Genomic DNA, 21,525 nt, shown 5'->3' on the forward strand with positions numbered 1-21,525 from the left:
GAAAGGAGCGCGGTACAGAAGATGCTACTTGAAATATTGGGGACCCATGTTGGCCATGACAGGGATGGCTAAGCTGCAGCCTTCCAGATGTTTCTGACATACAACTCCAGTCAACCCTAACCATTGGCTGTCCTGGCTGGGACTGATGGGAGTTGTAGCTCAGCAACCTAAGCTGCCCTTGATTTAAGATTTTAAAGCTGACAAGAAAAATAGTCTGGCAGCCATGAAGATGTCTCAAAAGATGGCTCATTACAACTTAGACCCATCAGTAATCAAATACACATTTTCTCTTGAGCCACGCAAGAGAAAAGTTGTAAAGCAAGCATTTAAGGTGCAAAATGGGTGTTCCGTCACTTTGGGAAATTCCAGCTAAATTTCATAACAGCAACATGTCCCCTCTATTACTGGCCCAGAACCAACAGAGTACTTAGCATACTTATTTTTCCAGCCCTATTCCATTTACGTAGTTCTCTATGTGGGAGAGGGGAGAGGAGTAAATGTTGCCAGTGGAACTAAACTGTGTGTGAACCAAAACCACACACTCAACATCCTGCATTGCAGGCACTAGGCACTGATAACGTGCTACTTGCTGTGGTTTAGAAGGAGCCATAAAGTATACTGTTCTATCTCGCATTCAGATACACACCCCTTCCTGTTTTCTAGAGCAGTTTGAAACCGTGAGTTCTTTTATGCCAGTATGAAGCTAGATTATACTGAATTCAGACCCATCTAGTTTATTACAATTGTTGCAAGTTATTTTCCCTAACATAATGGATTGGCCCATCTAGTTTATTACAATTGTTGCAAGTTATTTTCCCTAACATAATGGATTTATGTATGTTACTTTCACTAACATATATCCTTTCCCCTAATAAATGCACCTTTATGCAAATTGATTGGTTGGAAAACTGCATTGCCAAATTCAGAGAAGTGTGGATTTTGAAGGACAGCTTAGTTTTAGTTTGCACATTGGTTCAGTATTGTGAATTAGGTAGCTTCTCATTAAAATGCAAACGAAGCTGAATGTCTCTTCCACACCTACTGACAGTTAGCAACTCTCCGAGATGTGGTCTTTCAGTGTTCTGCTATTTGAGCTCCAGTAGCTGGAGGTGCAAGAAATGGGACCACGTATGTCCAAGGCATATGCCCTTCCCTTGCATTATGACCATCATGCTGTACTGTACAGTGGTGGCTTTTAAAAATAATTTCCCATGCATTTTCCTAACTCACAGCTCAATGAACTTGCTTAGACTTCTCTATCATCCCCAGAAAGTCCTCCTTAATTATGTTCCCTTGAACAATATAGTTCAGTGTGCAGGAAGGAAAACAAGAAGAATGAGGCTGATTGACTCCTATTTTTAGACATACTAATCCCTTCTGCTTTCTCTGATCTCTTTTGCTGGCCTGTTCACCATCATCTTCAGAGTCTTTTACAACAAACCAGAGAGGGGTGTGCCTTTGTTCCTTTGAATAGAAATCCTTCAATTGGTTCCAATAGAGCTTATTTTTTCTTGGGTACAAATCTTTTACACCATAAGGAAACCATCTCACAGATGTTCCAAATGTTGCATTTACTTTGGATAATTCCACTTTCAAGTGTTCTTACTTGCCAAAGTTGGAAAAGGAGCTGTGTTGGGCCGTACCATGAAATCCTTTTGAACTGGTCTTTTCCATGAATGTATTGTGAACCGCCAACTTGTGTAAGTTGCACAGATCTGCAGTTAACCAAAAAGGCAGCTAGAATTTGGAGTAGGCTCTCATCCCCCAGATGTCACATAGAAGGATGTGCATTTTCAAAGTACACTCAGAAGTGGTGTACATGATTTTATGATCACAGTTATCCTGTGATAGGTTAGTCTAAGAGAGAGAGACTGGCCCAGAATGACCTAGTGATTTGAATCCTAGTTTCCTGTGTCTTAGTCCAATGTTCTAGCCACTACACCACACTAGTTGATCTGAAACTTTCTCATAGTGAGTAAGGCCACTGGGCCATCTTAATCTCAAGGTTGTGTTTGAGCCCCATGTTGGGCAAAAAGATTCCTACATTGCATGCGCTTGGACTAGATGACCCTCATGATCCCTTCCAACTCTACAATTCTATGACTCTGTGATCTGGCAGCAGCATTCCAGAGTCCTGGGCAGAAGAGGTCTTTCCCAATCCTTCTAACTGAGATCATTTAACTAGAAATGCTGGACAGGGCTTCAGGTAACTGCATACAATTTCTACCCTGGACCCTTCCTTTCCAACGCCATATAAAACTTAAGTTATTTAAAAGCATTTATGAACCACCCACCCACCACTGGCACACTGGAAGCTTGCCCAGAAAGGCATAAACACAAAAAGGCTCCCCACTCCTTTCATAGTAACTGCTTTCCCCCAAATCCTCTGAGGCTAAGGTGGTCACCTGAGTGATGTGCTTCCTGAGCCATTTCCATAACACACTGCGGTTCAGTGACTCAGGCGTGACAGTCATGCTACGCTCATGTTTCTGAGGTTGTTCAGTCATATCCCACCGTTGCAGTTACTCAACTGGGGGTCGGGAGAGCAGGAGGCTATAGCTGAGCAATTTTTAGGGAAGGACCCTAAAAGGTTTACACACAAACAGCCTGTTCTTGCATTGATTCTGATGGCCAGTTGGTACTAATACAGTACATCATTAAAACATTTGGCCATGCTGTCTGTGACCAATAAGATCAGACCCTATTTTATGTCGGACCCCTGAATTCCTGATCCCCCCCCCCGTATATATATTTATGCTGCTGCTTATTGGTTTTAGGTAGTTGTATTTTGTTTTAATGCTTTTTAAAACTATTGTACACCAATTTTGGGTGCAGCCAAAAGTGTGCAGAGCAACAAATATAAATTTGCAGGCTAGTGTCTGCCTGTATTCATCGCTCCCTTCTTCCATCCAGACAAGAAAATATTAACAGAATTGAAGGGGATGTACCTGCCAGCCCTAAGCACAACAGGGCCAGTGGGGGATGTGGACTGGGCCAAATTAGGAGACTTGGAGGACCCCATTTGGCCCATGACCCTGAGATTCCCCACCCGTATCCTATAAGCAGAGCACTTGTGTGCTCCAGCCATCAGTCTGGGGCTAATAGTGCCATCTTGTTGAGTTCCGTCTTCCATGGAACTCAAGTTAGTTCAGTAGCTCTGATAGATATGTACAGAGTTTGCACGGCTGAGCTGCCTCCCTTCCTGCATTTTTATCTTAAATTTCAGGCTAGATAGTCAGGGAAGAATTTTCTGACAAAAAAGAAATAGTATGCGGGTGCAGTGATCTCTGCTGGAGCTTTCTGCGTGGTTATTTGTGCCAGAAGAATGCCATAAAACATCTTCTCTAACAGAAGAACAAAAAGAAAATTCCCCCAAACCCACGACTGGGCAGGGCCCCTATTAAGGGCCAACCAGAATGTCACAGAATCGTTCAGATTCCCCAGGTGTCCTCATCAGGCAAGACATTACATAAATCAAGGGGGGGATGAGGAAGAATCATACTAGGACACAGGAGACCAGGGTTCAAATCCCCACTTGGCCATGAAGCTCACTGGGTGAACTTGAGCCAGTCATCATCTCTCAGCCTAACCTACCTATCAGGGTTGTTGTGGGGATGGATAAGAGGAGGGGGAATAGAACCATGTGTGCACCTTGAGCTCCTTGGAGGGGGGGAAAGTGATATATAAATGCAATACATAAATGTGTCCATAAATTTGTTTTTACAATATCTTGCCTGTCGAAGACTTCTGGAAAATTTGAATCCTAAGTTTTATTTGGGAACAACACATTTAATGTTCTCACCTAGAACATAACAGAAGAATGTACTGGATTAGGCCAAAGGCTCATCTAGTCCACCAGCCTGTGCCTATGGGAAGCACTTGTGGTTGTCCCAACTGCTATTCAAAGACACCCTGTCTCTGACAGTGGATGTAGAACACAGCCATTGTGGCAAGTAGCCTTGTCCGACATGAATTTATCTAATCCCATTTAAAGCCATCCAAGTTGGCGCTTACTTCCATTAAAGCAACACATAGCGGTCCCTGGGTCATTATCTGAGGCTATATTTTTATTTTTTATTTTGCGATGCTTTCTCTGTGGAAAGAATCTGGACCAGAGTCCACCAAAAGCAGCCAATAAGTCTGTCTTCAGCCAAGTAACAGCCAAGGTGGGAGAACCAATTCCTAAGGGGGATGGCCATTGCTCGCCATTAAAGAGAGCTCTCAAAATAGGTAATAAGGGTAGGGATGGTGGGGGGCGCAAATCTGATTCACTTCACATCTAAATGTGAACCTGCATAATTCACACTGTCCAATACAATATTAGTATCAAAACAACAGGTCTTTGGGGTCTTGGACAAAAGTTTTCTTTCCATTTCTTCCTTCCTGATCACTTTCTAACTAGATTAGTCAATGCATTCAAAGCTGGTTGTATTGGTGCCCTGCTTGTGGGCTTCCCAAAGGCATCTGGTTGGCCATTGTGGGGAGTTGGGTGCTGGACTAGAGGGCCTTCAATCTAACCCAGCAGGGCTCTTCCTATGTCGGTTCTGCAGGCACTGTGCACATTTTCCTCTGTGTGTGTGTGTGTGTGGCTGTGGCTGTGGCTGTGGCTTGCGGCTCTGCAGTCTGAAAAATGAGTTAATTCATGAGCTCTTGATAAGGTTGGATGTGATTGTCTACGTCCTCCTGCTGTCTGATTTTGATTTATTCAAAATAATTCCTGCTCATGGAAATTTACTGCATTGTGTAGGGTGCACTCAAACAGATTGCAGGGCGGTCACTGCTGCTTATTGATTCTGCTGCAATGTGGAAGCTTCCACTGGGGGGAAAAATGAAATCAGCTTTCTTCTAGCCCTTTGTGGTTGCAAACTTCACTTTGAAACCAGAAAAGCAGGTAGAAAACATGAGTTGGTTTAAAATTGATGCAGGCACACATTGCACAGGACATAATGAAAAACGGCATGTAGCCGGGCCACTCGGCCATGGTGCCCTGTTGAAAGTCACAGGCAAAGGCCTTGAAAAATCAGTACATGCTTGCTACCTCCCCAAGGCCATCTCTTTGTGGCATGCATCTGTTCCCATTTCTCTCTTTCTGGATAGTATTAACACAACTGCACAAACTCTTATACATAGATTTATTGAAGATTATTAAGGCACGTGTAGAAATATTACTCACATTCCAATAGGCTGTTCTATGGCTCTGAATGAAGATGGTTAGAAGCTTTTTATGAAGTTCTCTGTGGAGTTCTGTAAGGACAAAGTGAGTTCCCCCCTTCTTCTTGGGTTTGCCATAACTAGACTGCCACTAGATTACAAAGGAGGAAGGGAGGTATTGTCCTGCTCTCTGGCAGAGCCAGCAGAAAGTAGAATATTGCTGTGCCTGCATTTCCCAACCTGCCTTGGGATCTAAAAAGGGGGGAATGCATTACCTTTCCTTAAAGGGGCAGCATTGGTATTCCTTCTGCCTAATACTAATACAGTGGTACCTCGGGATGTGAACGGGATCCGTTCGCATCCAGAAGCAAATGTAACTAGCGATGGCACGTCTGTGCATGGACGCATCGCTTTTCGCCACTTCTGTGCATGTGCATGACGTCATTTTGAGCGTCTGTGCATGCGTGAGCGGCGGAACTCGGTTACTTCCAGGTTGCCATGGAGCGCAACTCAAACGCGCTCAACATGAAGCATATTCAACCCGAGGTATTGTACAGTACAGTGGTACCTCGGGTTACAGACGCTTCAGGTTACAGACTCTACTAACCCAGAAAATAGTATCTCGGGTTATGAACTTTACTTCAGGATGAGAACAGAAATCGTGCTCCGGCAGTGTGGCGGCAGCTGGAGGCCCCTTAGCTAAAGTGGTGCTTCAGGTTAAGAACAGTTTCAGGTTAGGAACGGACCTCCAGAACGAATTAAGTTCTTAACCTGAGGTACCACTGTACATAGATTTGCTATCACTAAATAACTGAACCCTGTGGGGGCAGAACAGCATTTCTTGCCACACAGTTGGCTTCCCACTGGAAACAAGACGTTTTTGTCTCTTTTATCTGTTCATAGACCAGTTTACTATTCAAAGGATCTCGAACTGGTTTGCATCCATAATAAGACCATATCGATAGATTAACATTAAAAATACATTTAAAAATTATCTATATCCTTTGCATATAATAATAATAATAATAATAATTTATTATTTATACCCCGCCCATCTGGCTGAGTTTCCCCAGCCACTCTGGGCGGCTCCCAATCAGTGTTAAAAACAATACAGCATTACATATTAAAAACTTCCCTGAACAGGGCTGCCTTAAGATGTCTTCTGAATGTCAGGTAATTCTTTATCTCTTTGACATCTGATGGGAGGGCGTTCCACAGGTCGGGCGCCACTACCGAGAAGGCCCTCTGCCTGGTTCCCTGTAGCCTCACTTCTCGCAATGAGGGAACCGCCAGAAGGCCCTCGGCGCTGGATCTCAGTGTCCGGGCTGAACGATGGGGGTGGAGATGCTCCTTCAGGTATACAGGACCGAGGCCGTTTAGGGCTTTTGCATACTCAAACAGCACCACCTTCAGGGCTCACTGGGTGGAACCAGTCCTGTCATGGTCTGAATGATTTACTGAGGAATGAAAAGGTATAAATCCCATGTGATTCAAGTTATTCCATCTATTATACATTCACGGCCGCAGTTTTAGGGTGAAAATCTAGTACTAGTCTACACATGTCCCCAAATGCGATGATTGGAATCATGAGGTGATAGATTGGGTTGTACCATTTCAGCCTACAGGTGTGGATACCAATTTTTAATTCTCCCTCCCTTCAAAAAACAAAAAGCTCCAAGACTCACCGGGGAAAAAAGGTACTATCCAGTCCATTTGGTGTTTGTGACAGTTTCCAATTGCAGGAGGACTCCCCACTCCCCAAGGGCAATTTGAAAATATAGCCCACCTCCTGTAGTGGTACAGTCCATTTTGCAACCTCAGCATTCTACCACCTCATTCTACTGTGTGCCTGTTGTGTGTGTAGACCAGGCTAAGCATATGCTCTGAAATGCTCTGGGAGTGGTTTGCAATAGCTCCACTCTGAAAGTTTCTCTTGCATTTTTCTCCTACCTTTCTCCATCAGGTAGCGATAAAAGAAATTGCTTTCAAAAATTATGAAAGGGGACAGGTTTTTTTAAAAAAAGAATAATTGAAATTTTCATGGGTGGGGTGCAGAATTTTTGTCATGCTTACCATACTTCTGTAGGGTGTTGTTTGTGAATGACCTTCCTAGCTTTCTAAAAATCATCTCACCAGCAGCCTGCACTTTACAGCCTTCCCAGTTGCCCTCCCTTCATCTAAGCCAAGATGAAAACAACGGGAAGTAGCTGTTTCAGGTCAGGAAGTGCAGGCACCCAAGGAGGCTGCAGAGTGTTATAGAAGTGCTTCCTGAAAATAAAAGTGTATATCCCACTTGTGGCCCTGGACACTTAGTAACAATAAGAGATACTCAAAACTCCACACCCACCAGAATTCTAATAGAAGTGTCCTGATACTGAGGCAGGCAAATTGAAGGTTCTTTCATGCAGAAGAGGGGCGAGACTTTAGAGAAAATGGAGGTCAGATTTTAGCACAGCTCCAGGTTGAAAGCGCATTCACTGCTTTCTGAGTTGTTTCTATGCAGGACAGCAAACTGGTCTCTTCCTTCTAATAAGAGTAGCCCAGAAGGCTTACGGGGGCACTTGAGGATCCTGTAGCCAAGCAAGTAGCAGGCAGTGTCGTGGTTGCAGGACCTCAGATAGCTCTGAGTGATCCCAATGGAGGCATTATAACTTCGGATTATTCCTCCCAGGCTTCACCCCCTTGGAATACAAGTAGCATTTCATAAAGGGAGATTCCTCTGACTTGGAGCTGAGCACTTTGTTGCTTTACTGTTACTTCATGCTCATTGTGCTCCCTGAAACAAGGAATAGTAGTTGTGAAGTGGGAGGTGCTTGGTGTGGTAGATTCCTTGGGGGAGGGGTATCGTACTTCCTACAAAGGAAGTAATCCGTATAGGTCCTGGCTCATGAGCCTCAGGTTCTAGTTAAGGGCTGGGAGATATTTTTCAGACTGGGGACCACATTGCCTTCTAGGCAGCCTTTTGGGGGGTCAGTAGTGGGTGGAAGCAGAGGAAAAAGTAGGTGGGTCAATTAATGCAAACTTCCCTCCTTGTCCAGCAGGCTGGTTTTTACACACATACACACCTCTTTATTCTCCATCATGCAAAGCAACATGCATTATCAGAGTTTAATGACACATCCCAGACAGGCATAAACAGGGAGGATGCAAAGCTGGACCAGTGTGGCCTGGGAGAGAGATGTGTGGCTGTGGAGGGGATAGTAACCTGCAGAGAGTCCTGAGGTTCAGTTACAGAGGCTTGGAGGACCACATTAGGTTGACAGGCCTGAGGTTCTCCACCCCTGTTCTACTTTGCTAGCCTCGGGCTGAATATAAGGGGAAGAGGGCTTGCCCTTCTGCAGGGGATATGGGTATCTAGGACTCTATAGGCTCCTCCTCCTCCTGACTCAAGTCTTGCCTGCCTCCATGACAATAACGTATTTTTAAGCCACTTCCACCACACTTGGTATTATGTATGTCTTCACCCTATCCGTTGTTAGAATATATGTAATTATTATTAAACAGCTGGCATGGAAGTTTGTTTGATTTTTTTAAGAATGGCAATATTTTGGAGAGGGAGAGTGGAATCCCAGCTGGAAGCAGTAATGTATGTCGCCATTATGAAGCATTGACTTTTAGTCTACAATGGCTTAGCTCAACATTCCACATGCCAATAACTGACCAGTCTCTCTCTCTCTCTCTCTCTCTCTCTCTCTCTCTCTCTCTTTCGTCTTTTCTTCCAGTCATTTCACTATGCTTCCCTGAGGGTAAAAAGCAAGAAATGGCCCAAAGGTAAGTTGTTTTAATTATTCATCTGCTTACATATTCCTCACAGAACTTGGAAATCAAGGTTCCACTTTTGTGAAAGCGTTACATTTGTAGCACGGTGCTCTTTTTCTTGAAAAAGAGGTGCCAGAACTCAGCATGAACACCTCCCTTGTTCTCTTGCAATGGCTCCCACTTGAGAGGTGCCAGAACTGAGTTCCGACTGGGCGGGGGGGGGGGGAGCCCTGCATTTGCAGAGCTTTAGCATAAAGCACCTTGTAAGTCATATTTGGATGTTCAAATCCACCTTGCATTTAGAATCGCATTAGGAAGAGCAAGTAATTCACTTGGTACCTTAGGCTGCAATCCTGTATAAACTTACATGGAAATAAGTCTTACTGAACTCAGTAGGACTAACTTCTAGGTAGGGAGTGTCCTCTAATTGGTAAATACAGAGATGTCAAGCAAACAGCAGGTATTTCTCAGGAGCATGTTCCAAAGATGAGGCAAAAGGAGTCCTGTCCCTTTCACCACCCACCTCAAGATCAGAAGACAAGGACAGTCACCAAAGGTATTCAGATGATAAATCTCAATGAACAGAGATGGGGAAAGATGGTTGTTATTAGCTGTCAAGACCCCAAACCTTTAGTTCCAGCTTATATTTTCGGCAGTTCTTCTAAAACTGGCTTGGATGTCACTTCAAGAAAGGAATAAACTTTTCAGAGCTTAGCTGCTGGATGCCAAAGAAGAAAGGATAGTAATTTAATGTGATCTAAATTCTTGACTCTGCTTCACAGCTGTAGGACAAATATAATTAATATAACAATGTAAACTCAATTTTTCACAGTGAATAGTCTAATGTTTTAATTAAATTTGCCCAAGGCGTTTAAGGGAAAGTGATATGAATATTAGGGGCAGGGGGTCTCTTTCTGGTGATAGAGAAAGAAAGGGAGAATAAAACGTTAAGAGTTATGAAGTGGGATGCACTGAAATGTTGAAAATAAATTGTGCATCCAGTATCGGCCTTATAAAGCCAAAGTACTCCTTATGAATTAGACTCAGATTTTATTGAAAAATACTTTTGCTATACACTGACCATTCTTTCTTACTTGGTTAAAAAGAGATCAGACAGAGAAGTCACAGCACTTTTTAATCACCATCATCTATAGCATCCTCTGATGTTATTTGAACCATAAAGAAATCAGGAATCGAGAGAGGCTAACAGCATTTAACAGACATTTGTGTCCAGATCAGCCTTGCTCTACATTTGGTAATTCGGTTTCAAAAGGGAGGAGAAGTCAAACCAGCAATGCAGTGCATCCCATGCGCTGGGAAACTGATAAATCTAATTGGAGAAATCACTTGATGTCAATATTCATTTAACACACTCAGACAGCCCATCCATATATTACGAGTGTCGGGTTCAAGAAGTTGCTGAGTGAACTTTTAGACCGAACCCTGAGTGTGAGCTGGCAGGTACTAACTTCCAAAACCCCAGCCAAAAATTTAGGAAGCCGCCTTTTACTTTCCCACCCATTGGTCCATCTAGCTCAATATTGCCTACATAGACTGGCAGCTGTTCTGTGAGGTTTAGAGGGGGACATTTCCAGTCTTATCTGGAGGTGCCAGGGATTGAACCTGGGACCTTTTGCAGGCGAGACAGGTGTCCTGCCACTGAGTCATAACCCTTCTCCAACTGAAGAAGTGTGCATGCACACGGAAGCTTATACCGAGAACAAACTTAGTTGGTCTGTGGGTTAAACCACAGAGCCCAGGGCTTGCTGATCAGAAGGTTGGCGGTTCAAATCCCCACGACAGGGTGAGCTCCCGTTGCTCGGTCCCAGCTCCTGCCCACCTAGCAGTTCGAAAGCATGTCAAAGTGCAAGTAGATAAATAGGTACCGCTCCGGCGGGAAGGTAAACGGCCACATGACCTGGAAGCTGCTACGCCGGCTCCCTCGGCCAATAAAGCGAGATGAGCGCCGCAACCCCAGGGTCGGCCACGACTGGACCTAATGGTCAGGGGTCCCTTTACCTTTAAGGTGCTACTGGACAATTTTTTTATATATTTCGATTAGGTATGCAGCTTTCCTTCCTTCTTCCCGCCACCCCTATTCCTATTCACCAAAAGGTGAAAATAATACTGTCCTACCATATAGGGCTGCGGTAAATATTAGTTGTATAGTGATAGAATCTGATTTTGTTTGTGGAGATCCACTTTCAAATCCCTTTTCAACCATGAAACTAACAGATGCCACAGAGTTCTTAGGAATGTAAGACATTGCCTTATACCACTGCCAAACCATTTGGTGGATCTAGCTCAGTGTTATCTGCTCTCTGGGGTTTTAAACAGGGGTCTTTCCTCTCCTTGTCTGCAGAAATCTGGCTCTGTTTACATTTTAATGCAAACCTGCCTAAATTTCCCTTTCCAACACAAATGCACAAACCAACATGCAACTCTACTTCAATATTTGCACTTCTCCAATTTTTTCAATGCAATTCTCCATTCAAAAAAATATGTACATAACTGCATATATTAGGAGCAAGTGCGCCAAAATGAATGTATGTATAAAAATAACAAATAAACTGCATTAGGGGCAATTGCTTGCAAAAATTTGTATATCAGGAAAAATTAGCACCAAAACGCTAATGAATTAATAATGAGGATTAGGGAAACCAAAGCATGTACATTGATTCAGAAATGTGGCAGACTGCCCTTTGCACCCTATGAACGCCATGAATCAGATGGATAAAATGCTGCAAGGATTTCGCAATTGCATATGAATGTCCCTCTTATTTAAAAGGGTTCTGTTGAGAATCTTATATCATGTTTATCAGTCACCCTTAAGGATTACGCTTGCACTCTCTCCTGTTTTTGGAAGTTCTCATGTTCTCATTTCCATTCAAGGAGGTTCACTGAACAACAGCAGCAGACGAAGGATATCCTGCAAAGACTTGGGGCATGGAGATTGCGAGGGTTGGTTGTGGAAGAAGAAGGATGCCAAAGGTTACTTCACCCAGAAGTGGAAAAAATACTGGTTCGTCCTGAAGGATTCTTCCCTCTACTGGTACACTAACCAGAATGTGAGTACCTACCACAATGCAGAAAAGAAAAATCCCAAAATGAATATATGGGCAGAGAGATTCAGTTGCTTACCTTTAGGGTTCATCCACACTTCCTCTTGTTCTACTGCTTTCCATCCAGGAAAAACTGCTCTTTAGCAATTGCAATTCAGATTGATGTTTGCTCCGATTTAGCACTAAAGAGCAGGTTTTCCCTGGGAACAGAGCAAGGCAAGCAGAAACCCACTTAGACCTAAGCCAAGAAAGCATGGATCAAGTGGGAAACTGCTGGGCCCTTGAAGAAGAAGAAAAAATGAGGTGCATTCTAAGCTGTTGTTGTGTGTGTAGACAAGTTCACCATACTCAAATATGCTATCGGTGATCTCAGTTCTCAGAGTGTTGGTCCTGATGTTGCAAAAATGGTACCATCATACACAAGTTGGGGATACCAGCAGGCTTGGGAAAGCCCCAAAGCTTGCAGAAGTACAAAAATATTTAAGGGGTGGGCTCTGAAGGGGAGTTGTCACCCCAAAGAGGCCAGTGAAGACTGAGCATGCATTTTGATCAGGGGGTGCTGATAATTCTAAGGAGGAAAAATGAAACTAAGGGAGATTTGGAAATGGAATGGAATATCCAGGCTGCAATCCTGAACAATGTCAACGATACTTGTGTTCATTTAGAACTCAGTTCCATCATGCTTCTACACTGATCTGCAAATAGAAAACAAAATCATGAGAATGTGTATTTAAATATGTGGCTTTGAACATATTTTCTCACGCAATACATATTTACAGGTATGTTCTATCCTAAAATACATTTTTGGTACACTTTTTGAGCTGAGAGCTGCATCCCAAGACTTGGGAGAACCATGAAATCTAAAGGATAATTAGATTCCTCTCTGCACATTAGTCAGGGTCCAGGGTGTGCTGTTCAGGTCAGTTGACATCAGAATTTGCAGATTGAATTGCTGAAGCCTCCCTAACAGGAGCACTCTATGCAGCAATATTTTTGTTGACATTCTTGCTTACAGTGGTTAATTGTGGAAATTCTCCATACATGGATGGACTCAGACCCTGCTAAACAACGCATGCAGGAAGTACTGTGAGAGTTGGGCATATGTGCGCATGTATGCATACATTAGAATAGCTCTGATAACCAAGCTCCTTCCAATTTGCCAATCTAAATGTTACTTCCCATGCGTCTTCGCAGATCAGTGTGTGGGCCTGCATTTAACTGCACATAGAGGATTTCCGCATTTTAAAATGAGTAGCCTAAGTGTAAGTTAGTTCAGCGAGTGGTGCATGGTGGCACTGGTGCTTTGTGGAAAGAATCTGTGCTGTTTGTCCACTATATCTGCTAATACAGCCATGCAAATGCTCCTGAGACCAAATAGCAACTATCAGCTTGTCCACACGTCCGCTTATCCCACCACTTTCCTTCGGAGTCACGCACTGTTATCACTGAATTGGAACAAACAACAATTTTATTTTCTGTGGATTACCGTTTGTTCCAATTCAGCATTAAACAGTGGGTTTTCCTGGGGAAAGTGGTGGGAATAGTGGGGAACCTCTCAGACCCAGGCTTCCTAGGCACAGGACTAGTGTAAGGGCTCATCCATACTTCTAGTGTGATCCTGTCCATGTCTACCCAAAAGTAGGGATAGGGGAGAAATTTGGTCCAGTTTGCAATGTAATGCAAACCTACTTCATTTAGACTTCCTGAAACAAACAATCTCCTAACTTTGTGATGCAGTTCTCCAACCCAAAACCATCTGCCAAATGCAGATATTAGGGGAAAGTGTGGGAGATTATTTCAGCCAAGCCATCCTCACCTACCCTACACCTGATGTCATATATGATGTTGATATGAAGCAGGTAAAGAGCATGATCCCTGCAGATCCTGGTTTTGCAGGCATCACCAATCAGCTGGTTGTTGGCGTTTGCAATGTGCTGTGTCTTTATGCGGGCAGTTTGATTTCAAACCATTCAGGCAAAGGAAAACAGGTCACCTGATGTCATTGTGGTGTCAGGCCAGTCAGAATTGGTCCTCAGGATGTAAGAACCAGGCCCATTGGACTTCCGGGTTAGCACCATTGGCAATGGCGGAATTCCTCTGACTCAGAGGAACCCGCTCCGCCAAAATCGGGTCTTGCCGCGGCGGCGAAGGCAGAGACCCTTTAAAAATCCCAGGTGGAGGAAGCCTGGGAACGTGGGATTTGGCTCACACCAAGAGCGCCCCCCTACTCACAGGGAAACCCCTTTTCGGGGGTTCCAAAGTGACGCGGGGTGAGTGGCGCGGTGTTTCGAATCGACTGCTATTTTTGCGGAGTGAAGCCGCACAGCCGTTGCCGGAAAGCGCTGGCTTCTTTTGTGGACATTTGGATTTCAAACAACAACCCGTGAGTAGTACGGAAATTGGATTTTTAAAATATTTTTAAATTCGGCACCGATCGGGGAAGGTCCAAACAGGAAGTCCGCCTCCCCTTTCTGTAAATAATCTAAAGCAACTAAGGTCGTGGAGAGTTTTCTCTGTAAAGGACTTTAATTCTACTGATTGAGACTATAAGAATTTTTTTTTTTTGAAGCAGGGGAGCCTGCAGGAGATCTAAATTTGGGAATTGACGTGCCACCACCCCCCACCCCCCGGACCCGGGAGTGGTCCGTGAGAGCCCGTTGATGAGGAATAGAGCAATTTGACAGCTGTCAAGCTAGCTGTCAAGACACAAAAAGAGGACTTTGTTTCTATTGTCTACATTTGCTACAAGTTTATGTTTAAAAAGAAGGAAGGACTGTTACAATCTAACGTATGGGACTTTTGGATCTGTGCTTAAAGGAGTAAAAAGAAACTTAAATTCCCCTAGAGGGAGCTTTGGGATATTGCATCAAGAATCAGCTGAGAAATTGTTTTTTGACCTTGATATGCTTAAGTATGGCTGTCAGAAAGGAAATCCAGTTTGAATTGAATAGGACATTCTTTCTCTTGGGAAAGTTGCAAGGTCAAATAGGTGTTTTGACTACAAATGTTACAATTTTGGACACAAGAGCGAGTACCAGCAATGAACTTGATAAGAACTCGGCACAGGAATTTTATCTAACTGAACAAACAGGGAAATTTGAGAAGGAAAATTATGTTGTCTCTGATGAGAAGAAAGGGGGAGCCGTAGCCCTGCAGATGCGAAAGGCGAGCTGCAATTTGAGGCCTGACATGATGGTAACAAGGAGAACCAGACCCATTGGCCATATGCAGTTCCCCAAATAAGCTCATAGCTGGAGTGAAATTTGGACTCGAACATCCTGATTCATAGATCAGGCTGCAGTCTTTTATAGACTTATCTGGGAGTCAGTTTCACTGAACACAGCAGGACTTACTTTTGGGTAAACATCAATAGGATGCATGGTGTGTCTTCTTCTTTTTAGCCACCAATTTGTACCAGCTCTCAATGAGAGGGCAGTGAATGAGTAAATGAATTTGTCTTGAGTAAAATAAAAATAGGGGAGAGGGGAATATCAAGGTGAGATTTATTTCCATATGTAAAGCTTAGGTTTTTATCGGGTAATTCCATATCTGCAACTTGAATATGAATAAGGAAGTTACCTGGCATTGTGATCAATCAGCAAAGGTAGTTAGCTGTCTTCTGTTTCGGCTTGTACCACTGCAGCCAGAGATTATTCTCAGATTAAAGTGGGCAATAACAGCACCCGCTCCATAGTGTGAACGATTGCTTTTCTGAGATGCCTACACGTACAGAGTGTGAGCAAAAATCACATTAAACAAAAAGTAAATATGTGTTACTTGAATACTTCCACGGGAAATTAACAGCTCTCGATGCTGAAAGACAGGCTTATATTTGGGTTCTCTGTTCTAATGGTTAAGAGGATGTCAGCCACCCACAAAAGCAGCTGTCTATGATATGATGAACACAGGAAGCTGCCTTATACCGAATCAGATTCTGGAAACTTTTGCATGGGAAGCAGGTGTTCTAACCCAAGGTTAAGGAACCTGATTTGGCAAGTGGGATAGATTCTTACCTCCCCTGCCCATCATGAGCCTCTTTGAAATCAGTTTATCCCTAGACTTAGGGTGACGCCAGATTGGGTTATGACTTGGCCACAAAGCTTACTAGTTGACCTTGGGCCATCACAATCTCTCCGTCTAACCTGCTTCATAGGGTTGTTGTAAAGATAAAATGAGGCATGTGTATGGAGGAAACCATGCCTGCTGCTCTGAAGTGAATGCAGTAAGTGTTGCCTTTGCCCAACTCCCTTTCAAGCTGAGCTTCAGGAAAGGGGCAATGCAATCACTGCCAGGGGTCCCAGCTGCTGACTCCCATCTGCAAGCCAAGACCCAAGCAGAAGAGAGCAAGCAGCTGAGGCACAAACAGCCTATGATGCAGGAGAACTGTGATTCAATCTCCCAACATTGACAAACTGGAGCCTATTCAAATGTTCAAAGCAAGGAGACCAGAATGGTGAGGAGTCTGGAAAATGAGTCCTATGAGGGATGGTTGAAAGAGCCAATGTATGTTTAGCCTGGAGAAGAGACAACGAAGTGGAGTCACGCTATTTCAAATCAAATACCTGAAGGGCAGTCACACAGAAGATGCAGCAGACTGGGTCTCTGTCGCTGCAGGGGGTAGGATGTTCTGAACCTCAGGCCCAAAGGAGGACTTTGGAGTGGTTTGTTGCAGGGATACCAAAGAAGGATGTCAAAAACATCAGAGGGATCAGTTCAAGTGCTTTATTAAAGAAAGGTGTGGACTTACAGCAAAGCAGCCTGCCAGGTCTGCCAGATTTTACAAACGTGGGATGGACACCGCAGGAAGGAGAGGGCTTGTCCACACCCAAGCAAATGTTGTTCATACATTCATTATAAACAAAGCATCATATATCACTTTGCCCAGGACTACCCACCTGACTAGATGAAGGCATAGGTGACACATACCCAAATCTTACAGATAGTCTCCCTTTCTGGACCAGAGTCCAGCACCCCAAGCTCCACAGATGAGAGCCACGTCAAAGCAAGCCAATTAGCTTATATCAAAGCAAGTAAATATAAACATCTATGAGCTCATTATTACAACAGCTACCAATTAATTGTGGGGTTATCTTGACTACCAAGATGGCGTTCCCACAGATTCCGGAACAGTTCACCTTTGGATCAACACACAAGACTACAACCAATCAGAGGATATTGCAGGGAAGCCAATGCCTGCTAAAAAAATTAGGAGAAACTTCCTAGTAGTAGAGTTATTTGTAAGTGGAGCAGACTGCCTTTGGTGGGAGGACCTCCTTTTCTGGAGGCATTTTCCAGTCTGGGGTGAGTGTGGCCTGTCTTTAAGAGACATGCTTAGACTATAATAGAAGCTCTCCTCTTTGGGTACGATTCCCTCCACATCTCAGTAGGAGTCTTAGTCTAGCCTGTGTAGCAAGTCCTAGCTGCTATGCTGAGTTGTTGACCTGTTGTACACAAATAAATATAGCTGTGGAAGTTTTCCAGATTCCTGCACCTTCCTGGTATTAATTAGGGTTGGAAGGTTTCCTCACATAGTGAATACCTTTCCAAACCCATCGGAAACTAAAAAGTCAATCAAATTTGACTCTGTAAGGGTGTTGGTGAAGGCAAGCAAAGCCAACTGAGAGTGAAGGCAGTGCTCTCTGGAGCCATCAGACAGTCAATTCCCCTCAGTTGGGCCAGGGGGGTCACATAGCGGAAAAGTTGACATCAGAATGCTACACAGCATGGTACTGTCTTATTATATGTTTGAATGAACAAGGTGGACAACAGGCAGTTTCCTACAGGATATAAAATATTTTGGCTGGTTTGATTTCTGATATTGTAGTTTTTTGTTATATTGGATATTCTAGATCCTCTCCTTTTTTTGATGTGTTATATAACATGGCTGTATTCTGCACTGCAACATTTTTATTAAGGGGGGAGGAGTTGTATGTATATGTGTTATTGTTTAACATTCAAGAAGCAAAAAATTTGATAAGTGTAATAATTTATGCAGCCACTCAGATTTGGCAGTGTGATCACTGAGGGCAAATTATGTTAATTGTAAGTGAGAACAATGCTTCCTAAACCAACGAACACTTTTGACTGAGTTGCTGAAACAAAAACAAAAATATTGCTAAAAATGGAGCGTGCATGTTTGTATGTACGGAAATGTCCAGAAAACCAGTACAGTGGTACCTCAGGTTAAGAACTTAATTCGTTCCAGAGGTCTGTTCTTAACCTGAAATGGTTCTTAACCTGAGACGTGCTTTTGCGAATGAGGCCTCTCACTGCCGCTGCACCACTGGCACGTGATTTCCTTTCTTATCCTGGGGCAAAGTTCTTAACCTGGAGCAACCACTTCCTGGTTAGCGGTGTTTGTAACCCAAAGCGTCTGTAACCTGAGGTACCACTGTAACTGTCTTTGGCTCACCCTTAATTAAAACTCCTTTACCTTAACCTCTTTGGAGAAAAGGTGAGATACAAATTTAAATATAAAATAAAATAAACTCTGGTTTTGATTGTTGCATAAGCTAGAACTTTACTGCAGCAGAACTTTACTTCAGAAAGCACTATCCGTCACACAAAGGGTGGGAAAAAATACCACAGTGCAAATGTTTGAGAAGCACTAAGTTATTAATAGTTTCGAACTTGCCGTCTACCCACTGAAAGTGCTCATATTTAAAGGTCATCCGCAAACAGATTCATTATGAACCGTAGCTTTTTGCTCAGTGATCTGGCAACTCAGTATCTAGGATAACAAGAGTGAATGGAATCTCCTCTCTCAACCTTTTGCTCTTTGCCAATTGTATTTCTTTTCTTTCTTTCATGATAGGATGAAAAAGCAGAAGGATTCATCAGTTTGCCAGAGTTCAGGATAGACAGAGCCATCGAGTGCAGGAGGAAACAGTAAGTATGAGTCAAAAGAGCCTGCAAATGAAAGAGCCAATCCATGCAGAGAATGGGGGTGAAAAAAAGTTACCTGCTGGGAAATTTTAAACTCAGTTAAATTAAAACTTACTGTTTGTTCATAAGCGATGGGCTGAGAGGAAGGCTAGAAGGAGTTAGGGGATCAAACCCCTTCAGCAATATTATATGTTGGGTTGGATCCTCAGATCCCCAAAAATGGGAACATCAGCAGCTTCTTCACATCTTCAGTACATCTAACTTAGTAAAGTCTTCAGAAAACAGCTCTCCAGAAATCGGTTAACAGCATCCAGAAATCGGTTAACATTTTGGAGACCAGATTTGTCACTGCTTTGTATTGGTTTTTCATCTGATGTAATGACCTGTGTTTCATACACAAGTAAACATTCATTCACTCACTGATTTGGTAGCACATCAAAGGGAGAGAAATAGGTCACTGCACAGGCCTAAAGGCAAAGCAGAGAGAAAATCTGCAAAAATCACTCTTCTGCCTCTGGCAGCCAGAAATCTCAGGACTAGAAATCCAACTTCCCTAGATAGCAGGATAATCTCTTGGGAGCTGCAGCTTTGCAAGATGTTTAACAACCCACACAAATCAAATAGGAACAATAACATGGTTGCTGCATCCCATTTTTGCAGTGTAGCTTAGAAAAAGAAAGGAAGATGCAGCAGTCGGACCATACTGCATCAGAACGTTGTCACAAAAGCACGATTGGTCGCCAGTATTGCAAATGAGTTTTTCCCAGTACATGTGGAACTGACATAAAAGGAAGGCAAAATGAGGGGTTTGCTCATCTACCCAGCAATAAAATTTAAAAAATCACTTTGCAAACCACAGTCAAGAAATAGGGCCAGGGTGGGAGCATGAAAGAATCTAAAATAAAATTAAAATTTTGCATATATAAAGAAAAAAGAAACATCATCCGCTGGCATTAACAGTAAGAATAGTCTATTGATCCCAACTTAAACACAAACAACATAGGCAGTTCATATGCCCAAATGGGTTTCAGAATGAGTCTGACAAATATAAGCTATGCTTTCGAGCATGACATCTTCAGACCACTGGGTAATAGATGGTGGGTGTTCATCCTTCCAGCCTTGCAGTACAAATCTCTTTGCAGACACAGGGGCTTGCAGGGTCCACTTTTGCTGTCTATCTGTTAGTCCCTGCACCATAGGAATATGATTTAAGAGTGAGAGAATTTCTGGCTTGCACACACAACCTCTTTCATGTTACAAGGTCCCATTGAGGGTCCTTTGTCTGATGGGGCCAGCACTGGGACCACTACCTATCTAACATTGATCTGTCAATATTCTTCTCAAATGTTGTGTTCTCAACATACATTCATTAGGTTGGTGATATTGCACTCTCAGGATCAGGCACATGGAAATCCAGGGCTGGCCTAACAGGGCAACTTATACCCACTCTGGTGCAAGGACCTAACCACACTTATGGTGGCAGCTTAAAGGTAAAGGTAGCCCTGCCCGTACGGGCCAGTCTTGACAGACTCTGGGGTTGTGCGCCCATCTCACTTAAGAGGCCAGGGGCCAGCGCTGTCCGGAGACACTTCCGGGTCACGTGGCCAGCGTGACATCGCTGCTCTGGCCAGAGCCAGAGCCAGAGCCGCACACGGAAATGCCGTTTACCTTCCCGCTGGTAAGCGGTCCCTATTTATCTACTTGCACCCGGAGGTGCTTTCGAGCTGCTAGGTTGGCAGGCGCTGGGACCGAGCAGCGGGAGCGCACCCCGCCGCAGGGATTCGAACCGCCGACCTTTCGATCGGCAAGTCCTAGGCGCTGAGGCTTTAACCCACAGCGCCACCTGCGTCCCTGGTGGCAGCTTATTTCCCCCCAATTTTTTCTCGGAGCTATTGCACTTCCTAGAGCATTGCTTTGTGCAGCTCAGCTAAACAGCAGACGTCTGCCATCTAGTGCACACTGTCAGAATATTCCATTCTCTTTAAGACTTGTCCTTCCTTTGTTATCTGTTCTTTAAGGATGGACAGATAAGCCTATTTCCACTCCGCGTCAGCTTCACATGTGCTCACTCATCAGTCTATTCTGTCCCATTTTGACCTAGAATTGTAGATTTGGAAGGGGTCACGCAGGTCATCTACTCTAACCCCCTGAAACACAAGAATCTTTTGCCCAAGGTGGGGCTCAAACCTTGAGATTAAGAATCTCTTGCTCAACTGACTGGAGCTATCCCTTCTGCAACCATTTTTCTTTAAAAAAAACTGCACAGAAATCTACATTTAAACACATATTTTTACTTCTTTACATATTTATCTTCTTTCAAAATACACATTTTAATAACACATTTTGAAACAATCGTTTTTTTGGGCTTCAGAACCACCTTGGAGCATTTGCGAAGTGTGGGAGCTGGCGAATAACCAAGTTCTGATCCAAGCATTTAGTTTGAAAAGTGTCGATCAGATCCATTCCAATTAGAATGTTTTTGACTAATAGGGGGGGAAAGTTTAGCAGGTTATTGTCCATATCCTTTCATTACCATAAACAATATAGAAAGTTGACCCTGAACATGACTCTTGCTGTCAGTGTCGTGGGTTTGAGCCCCATGTTGTGCAAAAGATTCCTGGGTTGGACGATGGCCCTCGTGGTCCCTTCCAACTCTATGATTCTATGA

At 43.6% G+C, this 21,525-nt stretch overlaps 1 protein-coding gene across 3 annotated transcripts in view; it reads left to right on the forward strand.

Moving 5' to 3' along the window:
- The window catches only part of LOC307207623 (connector enhancer of kinase suppressor of ras 2-like), a 331,548-nt gene that overhangs the window by 275,816 nt on the left and 34,207 nt on the right, over nucleotides 1-21,525 (forward strand). For all 3 annotated transcript variants that reach the window (XM_079961622.1, XM_079961621.1, XM_079961620.1), the window contains exons 16-18: nucleotides 8,874-8,922; nucleotides 11,803-11,978; nucleotides 18,787-18,860. In XM_079961622.1, coding sequence (XP_079817748.1) covers nucleotides 8,874-8,922; nucleotides 11,803-11,978; nucleotides 18,787-18,860 — 299 coding nt within the window. The remainder of the gene's footprint in view (nucleotides 1-8,873; nucleotides 8,923-11,802; nucleotides 11,979-18,786; nucleotides 18,861-21,525) is intronic.

Source organism: Podarcis cretensis (genome assembly GCF_951804945.1).
Source record: "Podarcis cretensis genome assembly, chromosome: Z".
Taxonomy (NCBI): domain Eukaryota; kingdom Metazoa; phylum Chordata; class Lepidosauria; order Squamata; family Lacertidae; genus Podarcis; species Podarcis cretensis.